Here is a 19440-nt window from a genome sequence, read left to right as displayed (position 1 = left end):
TTTATCAAAGGGCTTGGAGTTATAGGTAAAAGAACTGAAGTGGCTGGAGCACCATGCCCGTTTGTACCTCTGCCTTGGGACCCTGAATGTTCACTGATGGGAGGGATACGGAAGGTGCGTGAGCACTGCAATGGCTACTGATAGATAGAGCTCTACCATTCAGGCTCCATTAGTCAGAACATTTCATAAGTTTGAATATGCAGAGTCCATCTCAAAGAATCTCAGTTACAGTAAATAATCTTCATTTGCCAAAGAAATGAGTTTGTTATTCACTTTGTAAAAAGTGTAGTTGAGGCCTTTCCAGTGAATTCCCTGCAGGGAAGAAAAAAGTCAATTCCTTAATGTCAGATAAAGGCCCAAAGACTCAAGAACATTAATCTCTAAAGAATGTGTCTCTACCTATAGATAGCTCAGTTGATAAATAATCTCAATTTCCTTCCTTTTTCAAGGACATTTCTAATATTCCTCTGGTTCAGAGCCACATTTTTAATATGAGTGTATTAATATATTCATCCAAAAATAGAAACCAACTTCAGCTTGTAAGAAAATTATAGCACCAAGGCAGATTTTTTAAAAATGGTATTTAATAGTCTTTCTAAATATTAAATCTGGACACTTATCTGTTACTTTAATTCCACTAGATCCGGGTGCTGCTTTCATGCTGTTTAATCGCATCCACCTCTTTCAGTACATCTGTGTTTTAGAAATACCAATTTTTCTTTTAGTCGTGGGAAGCCTAATATTTTGCATTTCCCTTTGGTGGTTGTAACTGTTTATATTTCATTTGGGAAATACAGCACTTGGTAGCACATAATTTAACTTTTATATACATAACACATGGCCTTTAATTACTTGAAGTCCATAAAAACTTTACTACATTTTTAATATTTTGTTTGACTTTCATTTAACTAGAGTAGCTCACATTGGTCACATTAAGGCAGACTTTTACAAGGTGAAGATCAATTGTCTCTGAAGCTGTTAAAAGTTTATCTTATACATTTGATCATTACAATTCTCTCTGTACTAGTCTTTTTTAGGGATCAGTTGTAAAACCTAAGCAGTGTGCGTCATTCTTTGAGTTATAGGAAAAAAGTTATAGTTCTTTGTAACATCATGTAAAGTCCAAACACTTTTTTAATGTACTGTCAAGGTGTTCTTCCATTCTTAAGATTTTAACTGCTTAATATGTTGTCTTTTGAAGTTGACATTCACACTCTTTAAAATGATTGCTTTTCCAAGGTGTAAACCCTAAGAATGTCTCCTTAGTAGCAGCCAGTAAAGAAGACTCTCAAGGAATCTGGAACAATTCATTGTTTTCTAAACCACTAGGGCCTACTGGAGGAGGTCTGTCTTTTAACAGAACGAATGCAGGTAATTCATAATTACAAAAAGTACAATTATATGTGCCAGATTATTTTGTGTTAATTTTTATTGTATAAAATTGATTTCGGTAAGGTCTTCTAGCTTACAGTTGTTTCACTGTATTCTTGCTTTTCTCTTTTAATGTGTATCCCCTGAAAAGAACAGTGTACTCAATATTTATATGCCAAGATATATATTCTCATGACGGTGTGGAGGAAGTATATGCTGGCAGTCCAATTATGAAGCTCTGCCAGGAAGAATTTGAGTTCTAATCTATCAGAGCCATTAATTTACTGTGTTAATTTAAGAAAGTATTTTGAGTTCATTATTCCTAGTCAATTTGAACTGGAACGTTGGGTAAAAGAGCAATCCCTCATATGGGAAAAACAAACAAAAAAGGATGCTGGGTGTGAGCTCATATAATAAAAATAATGTGCAATGTTTACACAGTGCTTTGTTTGAGGATCTCAAAGCAGTTTTCAAACATTGAGCCTGCCAGCCTTCCTTAAACAAAATAGTACTTTATTGCATAAGTAATCCTGCTTTCTTCAGTAATGTTGTTGGAGTAATGTACTTCACAATATGAGTAAGGATGGCAGTCTGGCTTTTGCTGATTAAGCATCACACCACTACTGAACTGTATGACATGTACTATATCCCCATTTTACAGGTGGGAAAATTAGACACAGAGAGGTGAAGTGACTTATTTAAGATCTCTTAGCAAGTTAATGTCAGAGCCAGGACTAGAGACCAGGCCTCTTGGATTCCCAGCCCCGTATTCTAACCATATGACCACATTATTACTTTTTATTATTTTAGATAATAAAGTAATAATTTAGAACCAGTTTCTCAGCTGGTGTGAATAGGTGTCCCCCCATTGACTTCAACAGAGCTATGCTGATTTACATCACCAGCTGAATATCTGGCCCTAAAACTTTTGTAGCAGTCTTCATCCTGAAGGATCTTTGAGTTTTAAATACTATGCAGAGGTCTCACTTCCTTGCAACTGCCATGCCCCTTCTAATAAGGGGGAGTACAGTAGCCAATCTGTGCCATCAACAATACAGGTTTTTCTGTTTGAAAGTGAAGCACATATTATCTGTCTGAAATTACATGAACACTGTTTGGTAGGAAGAAGGTCATTGCCCACACTGGAATTTTTGACACAATATGAGGGGCATCTCTTTCAAATATCTATCATAGGTACTTATGTGACTCCTTCACTATAGTTTCTGAGCACCTCAAAATGTATTTATCCTCACAATACACCTGTGAAGTAGGGCGGTGCTATTATCCCTATTATACAAATGGGTAAATGAGGCAGACAGGCAAAGGCCCAGATTTTCAAAAATATTCAGATGCGTAAAGATGCAGAGAGGCACCTAATGGGATTTACAAGAATGCTGAAGCAGGTTAAGCACCTAACTTCCATTGAAATAAATTGAAGTTAGATACTTTTGGAAAATCCCACTAGGCACGTCTCTGCATCTCTAAGCACCTAAATAATTTTGGAAAAACTTGACCCTTGGGCAAGTAGTGAGTCTTCAGTGGAGCAGGGTCAAGTCTGCACTCAGGTCTGCAGTCTCAGGCTAGCACCTGAACCATTCTTTCTTCTTTAAATAGTGCAATGGCATTTTCAGTGACTTCACTTTAATCTTTTATCGAAAGAAGACCCCTTCAATCAACAGTACTCTTCCTCTTAATACCATGCTAGGGTAATGCTTCAGTAGTGATTCACAGGAGAGTGCCATCTAAAGAACCAGTGGACCTACTTTCTCAAATACCTGGGTTTTTCTTTAAGGTCTCCAGTCCTAGTAGTGACCTGCTGGAATCCATTTTAGCTTATGAAATTGGACAAGATCACAGCTCCAGGCTATAAGAATGTGAAATGAAGCTGAATAATTCTGTTCCAGATAAACTAAAAATCAGTGCATTATATAAATGTATAATGAAATTCAAACATATGAAATGGACACAATCAACCTAAAAATCCCACTTCTGTCTGGAAAAAGTTGCTTCCAATAACTATAACTGAAAGAGTTTAGAGAAGAAATACTATTTATTTTCTGTTTGTTTGCTTTGTGCATTTGATAGCACTTTCGAAAGCTATTTTAATCATTTCTCTTTTAGAGTCCATCAGTTTCTTGTCTAGCTCTTTTACACACCACCAACAGGGTAAAACTCATTTAAGAAAGACACATGAAAATATGTTTGGTAAAACACAAACATTGGCAGGGGGCTCCCAAAGGCAGGTATAATAGAAGCTACTTTTTTAAGTCATTAATTAATTTATTTTATTTTATTAGATTTCAGGTTGTCCCCTTAACTGATGAAATAACCAAATTAAATTTGTTACTTTGGAGTGGTATTTTTCCTCTCCCTCATTGTAACCATAAAACATAGCAATTTAAGAGCAAGTTAGTTCCAAATTATGAGGCACTCTCTCTGTGCAGAATTATAGGGTTAGGTTCAGTTAGGCCTACAGTCTGACTAGCTAACCATGCTTGAGTGATTTAATATATTTACTGTGAACATGTTGGTGATAAATTATATTCTGCTTCCCTTGAGTAGAAGCCTGGTGGTGAGTTCAGTAGCAGCATTTCCCACTTTAGGGTGAGCCTTTTTGCAAACATAGGACTGACGTCATTATAGTTATAAAGGTACTTTAAACACTCATTCTCACCTGTTTTGATTTCAGATTTTTTTCATTATTTCTGTTTATAAATCACCTAATCAATTCTTCATCTACATTTTCTGAAGGACTGTCTTTTCATCCTTTTTCCTCTTTCTTTCTTTCATCTGCCTTCTCTGCAGAAGAAAACATAATTAAACCAATTGAAAAACTATCATGCAAAGAAAGGTTGAATGAAAAATTAGAGGAGCCAAAAGGTAATTTATGGCAATTATAGCTTGGGATAGATGATTCTTTGCAGGTTTCATAGTTATGTCATGCATTTTCTTATTTTGCTTTTCTTGTAACAGTTGCTCTTGTATAATATATTCCAAATGATCATATACTTTTTTGTTTCAGTTTTAATCACTATTATTCCATGTTGTGGCAAACCCTGCCTTCCACCCTGTAAAAGTGAGGGATCCCAGTTGCAGAGGGATCATTTTTGGTTTTGCTGTGCAGGGGAGAGGAGGGAATGAAGGGGATCTGCTTGCCACTGAGCTGTGCTCCACAAACTCTGTTATAATGGCAGGGAGGATTGAGGATACAGCTGGATCAGTCAGTCTGTGATTGTTTACTTGCACATGGAGCAGGGTAAAGGATTTTCCCCATTGTGAACTTCGCCCATAGTTGTTTGCGTCAAGCAGGTGAACTCAAAATATATGAACATATTTAAAGAATCCTTTGAGTGTTTCATACTGAAATACTGGACCACATCTTTTGTCTGTTTGTTAAACTCTAGTAAACATGCTTAGTTATTGATCCTGCCCCATTAAAGTTAATGGGAGCTCTGCTGTTTACTTCAGTGGGTTCAGGGTCAAGTCCTTAGTGGAGGCAGTCCTGTGACAGTGGGAGGGGAGGGCCGTCATTTCCCTAGGACTTAGGCCAACTTGAAAACTACCTTGTAGGCTGTCCTCTATTACACTAGTGCAGCCTCAGAAATCTGAGGACAGAAATTGGCCATATAGTTATTAAATTCATTAAATAATATTTATCTGTCTTACTTGTTGGAATCTATGTGCCCTGGTGCTAGTCCTGTTCTGAAGCCAGAGAGTATTCCACCACCATAATAATAAACCACAACAGCTTCTGCAATAATAGGCTTTTGGTGTACTGCATTCAGCCAAGTGCTTTAAGCACCACAGCACTGGTGCTGTATTAAAGCACACCCTTGCATAGCTCACTGCTTTGGAGTATGTCTTATGAATTTAAAATTATTCATTTAAAATGTTGGTTGGTGTTTTTAACAATTTGGTGGTGGGAGAGTACTCATCTGCTGTGTTCTTCCACTAAGACACAGAGTTCCTAGTAGAAGGAGAAGAGAAAATATTGGGGGGAAATGTATAAGTATTTTTCTGTACTACAGATAAATTCTGATCTATAAAAGGCTGTGTGCACACTAAAATTACTTGGCCAAAATGTTCCAAAGTTGCTAACATCGGTGTATACAAGAGAGTTCTGTTGTTCTCAAGCTCAGAGCAAGTTTCCATGACACCATGCTTACAGTGCCAGCAATTTATAGGACTTTTGTCTTCGCTAGGGCTGCTTCACATGCACATTTTCATGATACAGCGAATCCTGTCTACATTAGCACTTGCTCTATTCAGCCACCTGTGTATCTACACTATTGCTGGAAAATGGGTCTGAAGTTTTCTAGGGGAGAAGCACAAGCATTTACACTAAGTGCTTTTATACCTTTGCAGCTTGCTAAGTAGATACTAGCTGCAACTGCGCAGAGCAACTCCACTTGGTTATATTGGTTTCACATTGATGTAATTGCATTTACTGCAGTGAAATTACACTAGTGTAATGGTGTGGAGAGTATGGATGTGAAACAGAATGTCTCACACTGTACTCACTGCAAGCATTACAGAGCCTGTGGACTGTTTCCTGGCAGAACTGGTGCATAATACCTAAGGAATATAATATCAGCTGTTCATATTTTTGGATTATCCTATTACTTGCTTCAGATGGGCTCAATGGCTATGCCCTGAATGAGGAACCATGCATGCATTGTGAGGGGCAGGGGTCAAATCCTGGTACACACTTACACATGCTAATGCCATGACGAGTCTATTAATGTATTGTCCAGGAGGGTACTGGGCAGTACAAGACGCAGATATCTGGGGGAAGTCTGGGACTGGAAATTTGCTGGTGTTGATCTACGGCAGAGGTCTCCAAACTGTGGGGCACCCACCCCACCCCAGGAGTGTGTGGAGAAATGTCCGGGGTGCGTGCAGTGGGTCAGCCCCGGGGGGGGGCAGGGAAGGAGTGCTACCTATCCCCTTCCCGCCCCCAGCTCTGCTCCGGTCCTGCCTCCAGCCATATCCCTGGCTCCTGGTCCTGTGCCTGGCCCCATCTCCAGCCTTCGTGCGGCTCTACTCTCACCCCTACCCCATGGCTCCATTCCCAACCCATGGCTGAGTCTGTGGACAAGGCCGGGAGTGGAGCTGCACCTGGCTGCGGGCCCAGTTGCCAGCCCCCACCACAGCCCAACTGTGGCTCCGTTCCCACCCCCAGCCTTGGCCCCTGGCTGCAGCCCTACTCCCAGACCCAGACCCGCCCCCAGCTGCGGCCCCAGCCTCAGTGCCCTTATCCTTCTCTGCGTTTCCCCTGCCCCCCATCCCCCAGCTGCAGCCCCACTTCCAGCACCGGCTCCAAGGGGCAGTGGGGTGTGGACAGGGATAAGGGGTGGCATGACCCTCAAAAGTTTGGGGACTGCTGCTCTACAGTATAATTCAAGAATGGCTGGCTGGGTGAAGCCCTCTTGCAGTATAACGGGGGGTAACTTACATGCTGGAGACTGTGTGTGAGCAGGCCAGGAGTGGTTGTTCTCCTAGAGAAGCAGTGTAAAATGCATCCCAGGCTGGAGAACTGAGGGGATGTGCTATCCAACAGTCCAGATTGTACCCTGGGTAATGTCACAGGGACATGTTTTATTAAAGGTTTATCTTTCATCTGGACTTTTGTGTCATTCTTTATTGATCTGTGTTTTGGTGTGGGATGGGTTGGGGAGGTAGGGAAGCTATGTATTGTTTCAGCTGCTCTCAGCCCTGGCCTGAATGGAGATCTGAGGAGGCTGGCAGAAAGAGTACAACTTTTGCTGACTCCTGTGTATGGAGGTGTGGAGAGGGCACAACAGAGTTGAGACCAGCCTGTGCAATCTGCTCATAGAGTCTGTTTTTCTGGCTGTGCTTGCACAGTCTCTCTTCCTCACAGGCCAAGGAGATCCATGACTTCTTTCCTGCTCCAGGCAGGAATGTGTCTAGTAGCTCGGAAGGGGGGGCATGATTGCATGCTCACAGAAGTGGGCTTGTAGTTGCACTCATCGAGATGGGCAATCAGGAAAAGGCATTTCAAAAACATGCTGAAGATTTTAAAGAGACAGAGTGGGTTCCGGTCTCTGTCTCTTGGGTAGTGGAGTTCCAAACTGTGACCAGGGCAACCACTGGCACAGGCATAGGGGAATTGTGAGACAGCTGCAGGAGAACTGTTAGGGTCAACACATGTGATTCAATGTCTACTCTCACACTGTGTCAATGGAAGGTGGACCAGGCTTTTGATCTTTCAGTGAAGTGGTGTTTTTGTGGCACTGTAATGCAGTGGTTAGATCAGTGGGGGAGAGATTTAGGTGCAGACAATATGCACAAGTAGATCGAAACAAGTCAACTTTGGTCAATCTAACTTTGTCATGTAGATCAGACCTTTGCATCCTAGCTAGACTCTAAGTAAAGATGCATCCATACATTTTCTAAATAGACATCAGTTTCTTATATAAAACTGATACTTTGCAGGGTTGTTGTACCATGAATAAGTTTTAAAGTGACCATGAAGAGCAAGTAAAGATCTGTTGGCTACCTGAATCTTGCTCAAAAGTTTAAAACTTTGTACATCAATGTACAGACCACCTACCCAGGAAGAAGAGGTGAATAAGGCTTTTTTTAAACGGCTAACAAAACCATCCAAAGCGCAGGACTTGATGGTGATGGGGGACTTCAACTACCCAGACATCTGTTGGGAAAATAACACAGCCAGACACAGATTATCCAACAAGTTCTTGGAATGTATTGGAGACAGTTTTTTATTTCAGAAGGTGCAGACAGCTACCAGGGAACAGGCTGTTCTAGCTTTGATTTTGACAAATAGGGAGGAGCTCGTTGAGAATTTGAAAGTGGAAGGCAGCTCAGGTGAAAGTGATCGTGAAATGATAGAGTTCATGATTCTAAAGAATGGTAGGAGGGAGAACAGCAAAATCAAGACAATGGATTTCAAGAAGGCAGACTTTAGCAAACTCAGGCAGCTGGTAGATAAGATCCCATGGGAAACAAGTCTAAGGGGAAAAACAATAGAAGACAGTTGGCAGTTTTTCAAAGAGACATTATTAAGGACACGAGGAAACTATCCCACTCCATAGGAAAGATAGGAAGTATGGCAAGAGACCACCTGGGCTTAACTAAGAGATCTTCAATGATCTAAAAATCAAAAGAGAGTCCTACAAGTGGAAACTAGGTCAAATTACAAAGGATGAATATCAATAAATAACACAAGTATGTAGGGACAAAATTAGAAAGGCCAAAGCACAAAAGATCTAACTAGCTAGAGACATAAAGGGTAACAAGAAAACATTCTACAAATACATTAGAAGCACGAGGAAGACCAAGAACAGGGTAGGCCTGTTTCTCAATGAAAGGGGAAAAATAGTAACTGGAAATGGCAAAGGTGCTTAATGACTACTTTTGTTTTGGTTTTCACCAAGAAGGTTGGTGGTGATTAAAGATGTCTAATGTACTGAATGCCAGTTAAAATGAGGTAGGATCAGAAGAGGTTAAAATAGGGAAAGAACAAGTTAAAAATTATTTAGACAAATTAGATGTCTTCAAGTCACTAGGGCCTGATGAAATGCATCCTAGAATACTCAAGGAGCTGACTGAGGAGATATCTGAGCCATTAATGATTATCCTTGAAGTCATGGAAGATAGGAGAGATTCCAGAAGACTGGAAAAGGGCAAATATAATGCCTATCTATAAAGCACAAGCCAGGGAATTACAGACCAGTCATCTTAACTTCTGTACCCAGAAAGATAATGGAGCAAATAATTAAGCAATCAGTTTACAAACAGCTAGAAGATGATAAAATGATAAGTAACAGCATGGATTTGTCAAAAACAAATCTTTGTTAGACCAACCTGATAGCTTTCTTTGACAGGGTAACAAGCCTTCTGGATAGAGGGGAAGTGGTAGACATGGTATATCTTGACTTTAATAAAGCTTTTGATATTGTCCTTCATGACCTTCTCATAAATAAACTAGGAAAATGCAACCTAGATGGAGCTACTATAAGATGGGTGCAAAACTGTTTGGAAAACCGTTCCCAAAGTTATCCGTGGGTCACAGTCATGCTGGAAGGGCATAATGAGTGGGGTCCCATAGGGATCAGGTCTGGGTCTGGTTCTGTTCAATATCTTCATCAATGATTAAGATAATGACATAGAGAGTACACTTATAAAGTTTGCAGACAATACCAAGCTGGGAAGGGTTACAAATGCTTTGGAAGATAGGATTAAAATTCAAAATGATCTGGACAAACTGGAGAAATGGTCTGAATTAAATAGGATGAAATTCAATAAGGACAAATGCAAAGTACTCCATTTAGAAAGGAACAATCAGTTGCACACATACAAAATGGGAAATGACTGCCGAGGAAGGAGTACTGTGGAAAGGGATCTGAAGGTCATAGAGGACCACAAGCTAAATATGAGTCAACAGTGTAACACTGTTGCAAAAAAAGTAAACATCATTCTGGGATGTATTAGCAGGAGTGTTGTAAGCAAGACACGAGACGCAATTCTTCCACTCTGATTAGGCCTCAACAGGAGTATTGTGTCCAGTTCTGGGCGCCACATTTCAGGAAGGATATGGACAAATTGGAGAGAGTCCAGAGAAGAGCAACAAAAATGAGTAAAGGTCTAGAAAATATGACCTATGAGGGAAGATTGAAAAAATTGGGTTTGTTTAGTCTGGAAAAGAGAAGACTGAGAGGGGACATAACAGTTTTCAAGTATGTAAACGGTTGTTTCAAAGAGGAGGAAGAAAAATTGTTTTTCTTAACCTCTGAGGGTTGAACAAGAAGCAATGGGTTTATATTGCAGCAAGGAAGGTTTAGGTTGGACATTAGAAAAAACTTCCTAACTGTCAGAGTGGTTAAGCATTGGAATAAATTGCCTAGGGAGGTTGTGGAATCTCCATCATCTGACTTTTAAGAGCATGTTAGACAAATATCTGTTAGGAATGTTCTAGATAATTAGTCCTGCCACAAGTGTAGGGGGCTGGACTAGATGACCTCTCAAGGTCCCTTCCAGTGATTCTATGAAAATCTTGGCTAGCCCTTCCATGATTCTATGAAAATCTTGGCTTTGTAGGTGCTGCTTACAACCCGTCTGGAGGATATATCCCTTCCTTTCATAAAAAAGAAGTTGGATCTGCTGGACAAAGGATACAACTAGCTCCTCTTGGTGCATCAGCATCAGGTAAGAAGCATCTCCATAACCTTATCATGTACTGCACCATAAGCACAGGGAATGATATTCAATTCCCATAATTTCCAAGGAGGGTTTTTAAGAGTGTTTCTTTTTATATATATACTTGATATGTTGGACTGGATCTGTAATGGTGTAAATCAATTGGTGTAAATTGACATAACACAATGAAGCTATGCTGATTGACATTTACTGAGGATCTGACTGGTTACCATTTCAAAATGGCATGGACCTTCCACTAACAAGGTCAGGTACATGTATCAGTAATAAATTCCAATTTTTAAGCTTTCATCTTAAAGTAGCCCCAAAGTTTTCAGCATTATTTTTCATAATTTTTTAAATAAAGGACCCTCTGCTAAACAGCCTGGTTTAACTGGTCTCCTTGCATGGGCATTTAAGATGGGTTTTGTTGTATTTTTATCTCATTGTGTGGGAGTTGGTCATGTAAATCCTTGGGCTTTGAGATGAGAATATATTCTTGGATGAGTGGAATATTACAAAGAATAATGCTGCTGTGTTAATAGAACATTTCAAAGTAGCTAGGCTATTTTGTCTGACTTCTATTTTCTGTAATATAAATGACTGTTATAACTACAGTTGATGTAGTTCTGCATTGTATTAAAGCATATGTGAAAGGAACTATTATTTTATCATGCAATATTTATGTATTTAGCAGTTTAAGACCAATACAAAATTTCACTGCATATAACTGTTACCTCATCTTATCTGTAATAGACATCACATTCTGGGCACTAGGAAGATATTGACAAACTGGAGGGAGTTCAGAGAAGACCAGTAAAAATGATCAGGAACAGGAGGAACTGACTTGTGAGAAATGATTTAAGGCCTTCTCCAAGTTCCATTGAAATCAACAGAAAGACCCCCATTGACTTCAGTGGAACTCAATGGGAATCATCATTACAGCTAAAGGGACTGTAACAGGCTGACACTGGGTGTCTGAAAAACTCATCTGTTGTCCTGATATGCTCCCACTAAAAATATGCAGCATGCTTTGCTGACTCACTATAGCAGCTGGCTCATTACTCCATCCAGCTATAAGGGACATGGGAATGACTCTTAAGGTACATTTACGCTACCCACCACTGGTGTCATGTAGGATACATGTAGAGACATGCCGCAGTGTAAAGCAGGCTTTGTTCACACTGCAGCATGTAGCTATACGAATCAATGAAAGGCTCTGTCAGGAGCGAGGCAGTGGGACACTGTTACTGAAAATAGCAGTGTAGATGGGGTAAGCTATGCTTGGACTTATAGAGATCTATGTAGGGTACATGCCCACAGGGTTAAGGTATGTCTTTATTCACCTAAGCCATGCCTCATTGTCTACAGTGTTGTTTATACCTGTGCTGGGGTACATGCAGTGTATATATTCTACGTACTGAAAGGAATGTGTAGTGTAGACATAGCCATAGAGAGAGAAAGACGTAGGGTTTGAGCTACTCAGTCCTGAGGTAGGAACCCTAGGAGCAGCAAAGCCTAGGGAACAGATTTGAGCTGTACTTCATTGACTTTATTAACCAAGAAATCAATAATAAAATAAACACAAAGAAGGGATGAGTTTTGATTCACCAATTTGTGGATGTTGGTCTGTAACAGGTTGGAAAAGGAGAACGTATGGCTGCACCTTTTTGAAAGTTGTGAATGCCAAGAATGGAAAGGGATCATTTAGCGTGGTTCAAAGGGACATAAGTGAAAGTTATAAGATGATATTAAGAAATGGAAAGTTTATTTTAAATATCAAGAAAAAGAAAAACGTAGACTTGAAGAACAGGTCTGTGGAATTGGAAAGCTTATTTCTTTCACCAACAGAAGATGGTTCGAAAAAGATGCTGTCTGACCCACCTTGTCTTCCTCATATCTTAGGACCAACATGGCTACAACAACATCGCTTAAAAAAAAACAAAACACTTTGGCAAATGAATTAGGCTATGGAAATATCTCTGTGGAGAAGTAGAGGAAGCCCATTGCTTGGGACATTTAAAACTAGACTGAACAAAATCATAATACCTACTGTAGGGGACAGTACTGTGTTGGCAGATAGATATTAATGAACTGGATGCCCTAACCATTTTTTTTCTCTCCCTAACTTATCTGGTTAGAATACTACTATTTTTGTAGCACATTACTTTCTTCTCCACATAACATAAGCTTCTGTTCTTGTTGCTTCCTTTTATTTTCGAAAATAATTGTGCTCTCATCTATTTTCATGTCTTCATTTATTCTGCCTATCATATATTTTTACCATCAGTGACATTAAAAAGGTAAAGAAAAAGTTAGCTAAAATTAACTAGCCAAAAAGGCTGTCGGCATTGTGTCTGGCTCAGGTGCTGTCATGTCAGTAAGAGGCATGTATACAGCTTTGGTTTTTTGCATGAGAGCGCGTCCTTGCTCTTAGCTAAGCTATGTATTGTATCCATTGAACTCCGGGCAACCTTCAGGAGCAAGTATCAGAGGGGTAGCCATGTTAGTCTGGATCTGTAAAAAGCAGCAAAGAGTCCTGTGACACCTTATAGACTAATGGAAGTATTGGAGCATAAGCTTTCGTGGGTGAATACCCACTTCGTCAGGCGCAGAAGCAAGTAAATCTTGGAGAAAACCACTGTGCTAATTCTATGATTAAGCCCCTTTAAGGGTGATACAAATTTTCGCGCTGCCTCCATGGGCATGTCTGGCTTTCTTCGGAGCACTGTAATGCTCAATATGTAAATTGTATTTGATTGGCTCTGCCATGTCAGTCTTCTTGGATCTGTTTGGTGGTTTTCTGCATGCTGTGGTTGTGCCAGGAGGAATGTCTTGTGTCTTGCTTCGGTGGAGGAGGGGGCATTTTATCAGTTATACTGCTAATATAGGCACAGATACAGAAATAACATATGTACCTCCTAGGTAATCATGTTCCATAATAAACTATTAGTGTGAAGTTTTAATAAAAAAAAAAATTTGAAATTCAATGAAAGTAGTTTCATTGTAACCTGGTTTTGTGGATCAGGATGGGAGGTGGTAATAAGTGCTCATATTTCAAAATGACCAACAGTGACACGATCTTTGAATTTAGGGTTTTGAAAATCAGAATCCACAAACAAATGTATGGATGCTAAAACAAAGAACTGCTAAAACCTTACATTTGGCTCCCAGACTATAAGTCATACATGCAAAGGGCCAGCCCTTATACATGACTACTTGGCCACCTTCCCCACTGCCAACAGAATTCAATTTGAAGCCATGTTGCCACTAACTTCTCTGAGGAGGGGCACAGAACAGTATTTAATGCTAAAAGGAACAACATTATCTCCAATAGAATTCACAATGGAAATAGTACTTGGGGGAAGATATGTCCCCCAGTTTCACTTCCTTGGGGTAGCCTCTGCTAAATGCATGAATCCTCAACTGTGTAAGGCAGTTGAAACTTGATGTTGAAAAATACAAGGAGCAAATGAAGTGATTCAAATGAGAGAAGCGTGATTTGGCTGTAGCAGCAGGGAAAATAGATTATTTTGTCTGCCTCATATTGGATAGATAGAATGAAAAGAATTAGGAAGGCCAGAGAGTAGGTTACAGTAGTCCAGATGAGAAAGCACCAAGCCATGGAACAATATTTTAGTGGTAGGAGTAAAAGGGATAGGGCATATCTGAGGAATGTTGTAGAGGAAGGAGTGATGGGCTACGGCTGGGAAGAAAAAAAGAAAGGGAAGAATCACAAATATCCTCAAAGTTGTGAGCTTGAGTGATCTGGAGCACAGAGTTGACAATGATCGCTGGGAAAAAAAAGGAAGGGAATTGAATTAGCCGTAAAGTTTAGTTCTGTTTTAACCATGTTACGCTTGAGAAGTGGCAAAACATCCAAAAGGATGTATAAGAAAAACATGGAGAGGGAGGTCTGGATTGAGAGAATAGGGATGCAGAGGTAGATTTGAAAGAGGTGATATGAGAGATCATAGGAGGATCAGTGACAAAGCTTGAGAACATCAACAGGGGGATGGGAAAGGGAGAGAGAGAGAATCTAGCAACAGTAATACTGTAGGAGCTCTCAGCTAAGGAGCAGGAGGAGGAGGAGAACCAAAGAAATAGAGTCACAGAAGTACAAAGTGAGAGGGTCTTCAGAAGAGGTGAGTGTTCCAGCAGAGGCCATTTTGATTCTTGACAAATCTGACGAACACTCAATAAAAAAAGTTAACATTTTCAAACAAGTTAAGAGATTCAATTATCAGATGAGTAAACACCCATTTTCAGTGACAGTATCCACAGTGCAGATGTGTGTGTATATATGCTGTAAGATCCAGTTTTAAACTAAATTTCAATCTCAACACATTTTTACAGAGACCATTGCCCCAAAAAAATAAAAAAGTGCTTGTCAGCTGAAAGTAAGACACATCATAATAATATTTGCCTCTCTGGTATCCATGTAAGGTAAGACACTTTGGGAAACTTCCTTTAGACTTGATAGAAACCTTATATAGCCACTGCTGCCTAGTTTAATAGATCTTTTATTGTGCAAGTGCAGTAACCCAGTTAGTATTTCACAATCAGTTGCACTGAACAACCTTCTACTGAGAACAGCACAGGACTATTAGCATCTTTTAATTCCATGAGTCAGAAATAGTTAAGCTTTGGATATTTTCTCCTTTAAAATGGTGAGAGATGTAACTTCTCATCCCCATTGCTTCTGACCTTTTGTTTGTTTGTTTCAGATTATTCTTGGAAAACCAAAGCTGCTCGTGCTCAATTTCCAGGCCCTATTTACAATCCAGCTGCAAAAAACATGACTATCCTGACCCGCCCACCTCCAATTCAACCAGTACATGGAAGAACAGACTGGGTGGCCAAATATGGAGGACATAGATAGAAGCCCTGTCTCATGATGCACTTTTCATGCAAGCTACATTGTCATCCTACACTGGGAATCTGAAATGCATATTTCCCTTAATTTCTGTTAAGACTGTGCAACAATAGAAAGACTGGAGATCTTGTATTTTATTTCTTCTGCAGGTAATAAAATACGTTTTACATAGCAATATTCAAAACACTGGCTAAAAGATGGGATTTTATGAAATAGCGTATATAGCATCTTGCCAGAATTGAGTATTTGAACTACTAATAGAAAAAGTGTACATTTTATTAGAAAACTTCTGTAGACCCAATTGCTGCCCGTACACTCTTAAAATTGCTTGACTTTAATTTGTCCTATATGAGTAATCCTGCACTGGTGATTTATGAAGTAACAACTGGCTTCTGAATGGATGCTGCTTCCTTGTGCAAGTTCCTTTCTATGAAGTTGAACAGTGAAAGCACAAATAGTGTTCTGAGGAGAAAGATATGCTGTGTTGCTAGCTAAACACAGGTCCCAGCACTGAGCTAGATGTGTTTGGTGTTTCCCTAGGGATAGTCTCTGCACAATTGTATACATTGGTGAGCCCTTACTCCTACAAGCAGGCCATGGAACTATTTGTGTGTAAGTACTCACCAACAAGAGAAAGGGTTGCATTATTTAGCCCTAAGCTGTGTAGTGATGGGAGTTTGGGAACACAAGGAGTGAATGCTACAGTCATGGGGCCAAGGTACCCTAAGACTTTAAAAAAAGAAAAAAAACCCTGCTATTATAATTAAGCTATATGTAGATTAGGCCACAGTTCTGTAGCTTCCCCTCACCCGCCCCATTGCCCCTGTTGAAGTCTTAATGAGGTTACAAAGAATCAGTTATGCAGTATATTTAGCTTATTGACTGGCTAATTCACCAAAACAGTAGCTAACTGGTTCGTTAACTCCCATTGAACTGTAGTGTCTTTTCTTAGTGACCATAAAATTAAACTATAGAATTCCCCACTACTTACAAAAATTCACCAAACTACATAAGACTGGAAATGAGACTCTTAGTGGAAGAAAAATTTTAAGATTGTTTTCCTTATTGAAGTAAGGATCCAACTCCTGGTTTCTAATAAGTATACAAACTCCTCTGATGCCAGTAGGAGGTATGCAATAGTCAAAGATCTATAAACTTGTCCATCAACAACACATTTCTTCTAATAGGTTATATTTTAATATGCTAAATCAAGGACTTCATATCTTCCAGGAAGCTGTTGGGGGTTTTTAAAACGTTATCCTGGGATGTGTGCTGTTAAAATCTGCATTTAAAGTAGAAATTGTAGACTTAATAGCTACATTAAATCTGCCATTTTAAAGTCCAAAATGTGTATGTATTCTGTACTTTTAAAGGTATAAAAACTGTTATGGATTGATCCAAGTATTGTAAAAAGTATTTTGTATAGATTTTATGAGTGTATAAAAATTTTTAGTTCTTCTTGCAGACCTAATTTGCCATAATCCAGTGGTTATGTAATTTACAGGTGCTCAATTTAATCAGAGGCAGACTAGCCATAAAAAGTAAACTATTTTGCTATGAAAACTTCACCCTAAATAGTAGCTAAATAAAATGTCACCATGTAATACTGGAGAAGTTGTTAATAGTATCTATAGTGTGATATAGGAATTTCTGATTAGTATTTACTACAGAGGACTTCAATCCCATGTTGTGTTTTTCTTTACTAGTTTGTCAGTTCTTCAAAACTAATCCTCCTTGTATTATTTAAAGGCAGTTTTTAATATGCTATTTAATTACTGGTTATGTTACTAAAGGACAGACAGACTTTCAAAACAGGCCTGGTTCATTAGTGCACTGTGAATTGGAAAGCACTGACTTCATAATAAAGATCACTTCTCAGGAGTACAAGATAGTGGTTTACAGTCTTTATTGTTTTTTAAACAATTTTTTTATAGTTAAGTCAAAAAAACATAATAAATGGCCTGTGAAAAGTCACTTAGGCCAAGAGATTCTGAAAAACTAATATCTGTTGTCATTAATATACATGCCACCTGCTGCTTTTATGTGATCAGAACATATTTACGCCATGCAAATGAAACTAGCAGCTGATATGGTCAAACAACCATAACTCAAACATGATGACGCCTTGAATGTACCGAACTGTTAAAGCATGCATGTCCTCAAAATCATGAACATTGCTTTTAAAAAATGTGAGTGTAAATGCCACAAAAATGGTTAATAAATTAAACAAACAAACAAAAATAAAGCCTAATATTTTTTCCACTCAGTCTCCACTTGGGTGGCTATTGCTTCGCCTGAACATGCAACGAGTTGCTACTTGCAGCAGTTTGGAATTGAAACTGCCTCCTAGATTTTATTAGGGGTGAAAACGCAGCCACAACAACATTATTTTCCAGTTTTGTGGAACAATGGAGAGTAGTGTTTAATGATAGCTACTGAACAAAATTTTAGAAGTTAGGTGATAGCCACACCTAATCCAGTGAGGCCTGGTTCTGGGATTTAGGCACTTAATTTGGCAGTTCAGAGTCTGTCCTTTTGTGAATCCAGTCCTCCTTAGTCTTCATTCATATTTTGTTCAGTTTGTTTAAAGTGTTGAAGTCCACCTTAAAGTACACCCACCTGCATATGTATCCTACAGAGCACATGTAGTTTGCTCAAATCTGTAACAGACCTTGCCTCTTTGCAAACTGTTAGGCCTTGATACAATGCTAACAGATTATAATCTGCACTCATTTTTTTCCTTTTCCACTTAGTGGTTGGGAAGGGGGGATGGTTCTTATGCAGATACCAGCCCACTGCAATGACTTTCATTTTCACAAAATAGACCCATGCACACAGTGTAGGAAAGACAGAAAACTGCACTAGTCCAGACAAGCAATAAAAAAACCTTTCACAACATAACTAATTGAACATAAATCTTACTAATAAATCTAAGTGACCCTTCATTTAATTTCAGAACTGCAAAAAAAATTCATCTGATTTTAAAGCAACACACACCTGTACTTCAAACATTGGCAGATTAGGCATGTTGGGATACATTCTTGAAAGATACCATATCAAAATGAAAGCTACAGTATTTAATCTGGCACTCTTGCTGACAATTGTATGCTTTCTTTTCCATTATTATTCAATAGTGCAGTAGCACCAACAGGCTCTGATCCTTGTGTGGGGCTCCTCTGTGGTAGGCCCTGTCTAAATACATTCTAAAAAAAGAGTCACTGCTTATGTTGTAGCTCTGGCAGAACGAAACAGACAAATCTGGGTGGAGTGAAAAGGTGAAATAACAATGCAATGAAAACATAATAATAGGAGCTATACCTATCTCCTAGGACTGGAAGGGACCTTGAAAGGTCATTGAGTCCAGCCCCCTGCCTTCACTAGCAGGACCAAGTACTGATTTTTGCCCCAGCTCCCTAAGTGGCCCCCCTCAAGGATTGAGCTCACAACCTTGGGTTTAGCAGGTTAATGCTCAAACCACTGACCTATCCCTCCCTGTAAATCACATTGTACATAGTGATTACTAGTAGTATGTTGGTAGCTTCTCTCCCCCATCTATGCCTATTGTCTTAAAGATATAGAGTGCTCCAAATGCGGGGTAGGGATCTCAAGATGAGGGATGTACTGTGAGAAAGTGAGATCTCAATCCTGCAGTTTACTGTGTATAACCCTTCTGCCCCTCTGAGTTGGCAGCAACAAGGGCCAGTTTCAGTATCCAGGGGTTTCGTTTCAATAACACAATGCATAACCAGCTCGAGCCCCCACCCAGTGACCTGCGACACTTACATACCACCACCACCACCACCCCTGGGCGCCTCTAGGAGGCAATACTTCCCCTCTCGCAAGCACAGAGTCTGAGTGTAGCAAAATCCTTTTAATAAAGGAGGGAAACAACGCGGCATCACATTGGAGAAACACCACAAACAGGATTATAACACAAACCATAAGGAAAAAAACCACCTCCAAGTACGTTTGGCAATGTCCTTTCCCCCTTAGAGTCTTAAGTCCAATCACCCCAA

General features: G+C 39.5%; 1 protein-coding gene across 4 annotated transcripts in view; it reads left to right on the top strand.

Annotated features, from left to right (window-relative positions):
* MAK (male germ cell associated kinase) overlaps positions 1 to 17311 on the top strand; it is a 49361-nt gene extending 32050 nt beyond the window's left edge. For all 4 annotated transcript variants that reach the window (XM_050937854.1, XM_050937855.1, XM_050937856.1 and 1 more), the window contains 3 exons: positions 1240 to 1371; positions 10453 to 10560; positions 15276 to 17311. In XM_050937854.1, the coding sequence (XP_050793811.1) occupies positions 1240 to 1371; positions 10453 to 10560; positions 15276 to 15430 (395 nt within the window). In that variant the 3' untranslated portion in view covers positions 15431 to 17311. The remainder of the gene's footprint in view (positions 1 to 1239; positions 1372 to 10452; positions 10561 to 15275) is intronic.
* Positions 17312 to 19440: the final 2129 nt, after the last annotated feature.

Source organism: Gopherus flavomarginatus, chromosome 2 (assembly GCF_025201925.1).
Source record: "Gopherus flavomarginatus isolate rGopFla2 chromosome 2, rGopFla2.mat.asm, whole genome shotgun sequence".
NCBI lineage: Eukaryota > Metazoa > Chordata > Testudines > Testudinidae > Gopherus > Gopherus flavomarginatus.
Note: the sequence above shows the minus strand (reverse complement) of the source record. Positions and strands in the feature narration are given on the sequence as shown.